This window comes from Hakea prostrata, chromosome 7 (genome assembly GCF_041222555.1).
Source record: "Hakea prostrata isolate BN-2017 chromosome 7, UWA_Hpros_2, whole genome shotgun sequence".
In the NCBI taxonomy this organism is placed as follows: Eukaryota; Viridiplantae; Streptophyta; class Magnoliopsida; order Proteales; family Proteaceae; genus Hakea; species Hakea prostrata.
In genome coordinates, this window is record NC_142606.1 from 50,934,680 (window position 1) to 50,939,871 (window position 5,192).

At 40.8% G+C, this 5,192-nt stretch overlaps 1 protein-coding gene across 1 annotated transcript; it reads left to right on the plus strand.

Moving 5' to 3' along the window:
* The first annotated feature begins 1,579 nt into the window (after positions 1–1,579).
* On the plus strand, positions 1,580–3,244 carry LOC149011332 (UDP-arabinopyranose mutase 2-like). The gene is made up of 4 exons (XM_089162626.1): positions 1,580–2,029; positions 2,186–2,370; positions 2,551–2,644; positions 2,768–3,244. The coding sequence occupies exons 1-4, from the start codon at positions 1,580–1,582 to the stop codon at positions 3,242–3,244; spliced, it is 1,206 nt and encodes a 401-aa protein (XP_089018752.1).
* The last annotated feature ends 1,948 nt before the right edge of the window (positions 3,245–5,192 follow it).

Consider the following 5,192-nt stretch of genomic DNA (forward strand, 5'->3'; position numbering starts at 1 on the left):
CATCTTACTGAATGGACAGTGATTCATTGGAATATACCCACCTTACCTATGAGGTTCCTTGTAGACTCCATCAGAAACCTCCAAGTCATATAACTAATCTTAAGAGCCCGTTGCTAAAAAGAATTATCACGTGTTTATATGGGATAAAATTTATTGTATACCCTTATTAGTTTCAAGATAAGAAAAAAATACATACATATTTAACATTGGTGACTTCTTAAAAAAAAAAAAAAAATGAATCCGAAACGTTTTTCCATGGTGGTGAATGTAGCTGCAGAAATAAAAAAAATACATTAATTAAACATTGGATAAATGCATGAAAACACAAGGTTCGGTCCGAACCAAGGAATGGAAACTGACCAAATGTCATATATGCAATAGATAAGATCATCCTGGCTAAGGAATGGATCGAGCCCAATAACCCCTTAGAATATGGTTGTAACAACTACAACAACAATTAAACACAAGGAATACGACATACGTATCTTCAATCACAAACGCCTGAGGAGGCGACACGCCACAAAGGCGGATATAGACATGCCACAAGGGCGGAGAGATAACACGCCACAAGGGCGGAAACGACAGCTACGACGAAGACACACCGACGACGACCAGCAACACGAGAGTCTCACAGCAGCAAAGCTTCAGATGCACGGGAGACAATTCCAGCTCCGACATAAAATCTTCATATTTGCGGAATGCACTATCGGATCTCACATCTACCTAAAATTTTCTTTTTATTTCTCTAATAACCTGAACCTTCTACCAGTTGGGGAAAAAGAAAGAACAGAGAGAGATAGAGAGATTGAAAAATTGAGAGAAGATTTTTTTTTTCTTTTCTTTCTTTGATGTGTCTGTATTTCTTTTCAAGTTCATGAATAAAATTTTTCAACTTTGAAAAAAAAAAAACAGAAAAAAAGAAATGAGCTCCAAACCTAGCAATCCCCGAAATCCTCGAATTATTGCCGACGCGAAGAGGATTGAGTAGAGGATAATGACGCGCGCTGTGAATTAAGGTTGACATTATTGGCCGAGATTAGCTTGGAATTGAAGACCACTAGCTGATACTTACCATGCAAGTCAATTAAAGTATCCTGTGAGTTGTGATGGCAAAGCAGCCGACCAAAACAACCATGGTACACATTCTTTCTTTTTAATTTGTTGATCCCATCTTTCAACTTGTTGGATTTTTCATTTTCTAAAGATTCTATTTTGTTTATCCCATGCAACTTTCAACTTCTTGGATTCTATATAGTCAACATGGATTTTTCAGTTATAAGTTTACTCTTCTCTAGCTGCTGGTTTCTTGCCAACCAATCCCAATCTCAATCTCAATCTCAATCTCAATGTCAACCAGGAACTCGATCGTTACAAGAACTCCGACGCACTAGCACTAATTAATCTCCCTCCGCTCCGCCTTTCGCATCCGAACAGTACTACTGTACTAGCTTAGCTAGCTAGCTATAAATACATGAACGCATGCAACCCCCAGTTTCAGAAAAACCAGATTTGATTGATATAATTCCTTCAATTCGTTCCCTGAAGTACTACTGAACTGACCAGCAACCAACCATATACCATGTCTTCTTCGTCTCCACCGGCGACCGCTCCCCCTCCCCTGCCTCCGTCTCCCTCACCCGTGAAATTAGATGATGATGGTGAAGATTCTTCGTCTGTGCAGCTCAGTACTACTCCAATTAGCACTGCTCCTCCCCCGCCCCCGCCCCTTCTGGAAGATGAGGTCGACGTCGTGATCTCACCGAGTTCCAGTTTCAGTAAACTAGATTTTTTGGAAACATGGAGGCCATTCCTCCAGCCCTATCACTTGATAATAGTTCAAGGTGGAGATCCCTCCAGAAAGATCCAAGTCCCTCAAGGCTACGACTATGACCTCTACAACCGCCACGACATCTCTCGGATTCTTGGGGACAAGGCTCGCTGCATCTCCGTCTGTCATGCTGCCGTCCGTTGCTTTGGATTCTTGGTTTCCAAGAAGAAGTATATCTTCACACTCAATGACGACTGCTATGTATGTGATTAATTAACCCTCACTGGCTCCTCTCTTTCAATTTCTTTTTCTTTTCTTTTCTTGTTAATTAATTATACGCTAGATGCTCGATCGATCGATCGATCGATCTGTTTTGATCATGATTCATGCATGTATACATGGAATGGAATAATCAAGGTTGCCGAGGATCGAAACACCCGCAAGAAGATCAATCCCTTGGCCGTGCACTTAGAGAACCTTACGACACCGCCGTCGTCTTTTATACCCAGCAAAGTGTACGATCGTTGCGTTGCAGGTGTAACCACCGTCCTTTCTCATGGCCTCTGGCTTAATACTCCTGACTATGACCCTCTCAGCGAAGGGTTTGTAGTTTTAACTGTACCCAACACTACATTTCTTAAGAGAACTTTCTTTTCTTTTCTTTACTTCTTTAACAATACCCTGATCGATCGATCGGTCGAACACATGCTTGCAGATAGAACCATAACAGTTCCAAGAGGCTATTTATTCCCAATGCGTGCATCGAACTTGGCTTTTAACAGGGAGATCATAGGCCCAGCAATGTATTTTGGTTTCAAGGGTTGGAACAAGCCAGAGTATGCATATGGCATCTACTGGGCTGGTTGGTGTAGCGAGGTATATATATATATATATCCATGCATGCATTTCCATGGCATACATATATAAAACAAGATCGAAGAGACGACCTAGCTAGCTATTCTTGTGTTGAATTAACCTTGCTTGATCGATGATCTGCAGATTATATGTTGTCATCTGAACCTTGCAATAAAATGGGGGTTGCCATATATTTACAAACGTACGCCATGCGAGCCAGTGGAATTTTTTGACTTTTGTGATTTCGGTAAGACCATTAAACCCGGGGAAGCCCCACCGGAGCCGGATTGGTTTAAAAAGCTCTCTGATGAAATGAAGAAAAAGATTAGCAATAATGGTAAAAACATACCAAGGCCTTGGCAAGACGTGATCGTCGACTTCTTCAGAGGCTTTTCCTTCCCACCGGAGTGCACCACTGCGAGGAGTTGTTACAAAGAGATTGCGATGCAGTGGATGAAAAAGTATGGCCGCGTCGAGAGTTCAGTTGTGGGGTTTGGGAAGCAAATGATGAGATGGCTTCAAGCCTGGGATGACCTAAATCCACCACCACCACTACCCCGTCCCCGTGATGATTCCGGCAGCAGCATTGGACCCGCCATGAAGGACCTATCCCTCACCTAATTTATTTTCATATCTGTGCATGGCCGGCGGCTTATATCAATTCTGCAATTTCTGCTCAACATTAATGGAGTACTTCGATCTATACGTTTCTGCATGTAGTCAGTCCCACCTGCCAACTTTTCTGAACTCAAATTTACACTACTGTTTATACATTTTTTATTATTCTTGAGTTTTAACTTTTAACCATATAGCCAGTTAATTTTCCCACATTATGTAAAGCTGGCTAGCTAGCTATTGTGAAGGAACAAATTCTATTACATCAAATCATGATTTTGGGTAAATTAAGCTAGCATGAAATTCTCTTTCAACATATCTCTCGCCTCTTTTGCCTTATGCCTTAGCTCGATCAAATCGCATTGGATTTGGATCGATCCCACCACCAAATGTAGCAACTTTTAATGATGAACTTTTTGCTTCAGTGCATTCCATGTAACCCCTTTTCTTTGGGGAGTATTGAATGACAAGATATGCATAAGGAAACATGCATGGAGGACCTGATTTTATTTTATGCTGAGGCAGAGGGATTAACCTTATGGAGCCACAGTATTCATCAGCTTCACCTTTGGATCATCTTTCTTGACGGAAGCACTCTATGCTTTACAAATTATGTGGAGCCCACACAGTAAAAAAATAATAAATTTTCTTTTTTTTTTTAAAATAAACCCATCACCCAACAGCTGTCGGGGGAGCACGCCCGTCAAGGGAGATGTATTCAGACTCAATTACTCTATGTTATAGAGTCTAGATTAGCTACTCATGTCAATGTTTTTCATTTGGTAATTAGACTTTGCTTGAAAATGGTGGGTGAAACACAAGATATCAAACTTACAAAGACTATCAATCCAAAGGAGTTGACTCTTGCCAACTCGAGGACTTCCGGACTAGAGCTATGCTATTACCATTTTTTAGAGTAACAGAGAATTTACAATTTGAAAACCAAATAACCTCAATAGCCTCCGATAGCATAATTTAGATCATCTCCACCCAGGTGGACAATGCACCCATTCTTTCATTCCCATAGTCAACATTACACAAGCCACACAGGCCCACCTATGTCTGGTTAAGTGTGAGAAGGAAAAAAATGTGCAGGGTCCACTCGGGTGGAGAGGATCTGGTCTACCAAGAGCACGTGGAGGGGGCCTTCTCTTATCGCCAATGGTGGGTTAGTAAAGCGGTTAAAGGCCCAACCTCCCACGGGGAAGTATTGAGTTTGCACCCATTGGGTGGCATTAGTATTCTTATTCCCATCCCGATGTATAAGAAGCTCTTAATCCAAAAAAAATAAAATTTGATCAGTCCAACATGGCAACCACGATTGACCCATCAAGGAACCATAATATGAAGCCCAAGTCCGAGATGCCTTGCTCTCTTCACAATTTACAATAAGGGGGTGGTAGGATGGGTTGAATGAATAGGCCTATACACGGGCTTTGCTGAGAGTATTTGTTACTTATTATGGGCCTATTCAAAGATCCTCTATTGTTGCAAAGCCCATTGTTACACTTTCAGTCACAAAGGACTAAGCCCATAGCCATACTGGGTTGGAAGTGGGGTCGTCGTGGGACAGAGTTCCAACCCAATCTCTTTAAACTTACTATCTCTACCTATGAAGTTTTTTTCCATTGTACTTGAAGCACATCCACAGATGATACGAGCATCTTATTTTATTTTTATTTTTTTCGTCGAAATATACTAGCGTCCTATGAATTCTTTCTTTTTTAATATTTCCCAGCCCAAAATTTAATTTAAGTTAATGTTTCTTTTTTCTGTAATAAGCCCATAGTGTAACTGCCATAGTACATTGTTTAATTAAAGTTCGTATGCCAAAAGGCCCAAAAATAAATCCACGCAATAACGGCAATTAATGATCATCAATGAGATTTTACCAAAAATAAATATTTGAAATCTTTCCGGATTTTCATGGATTTTGTCCCAGGTTGATGTGGGA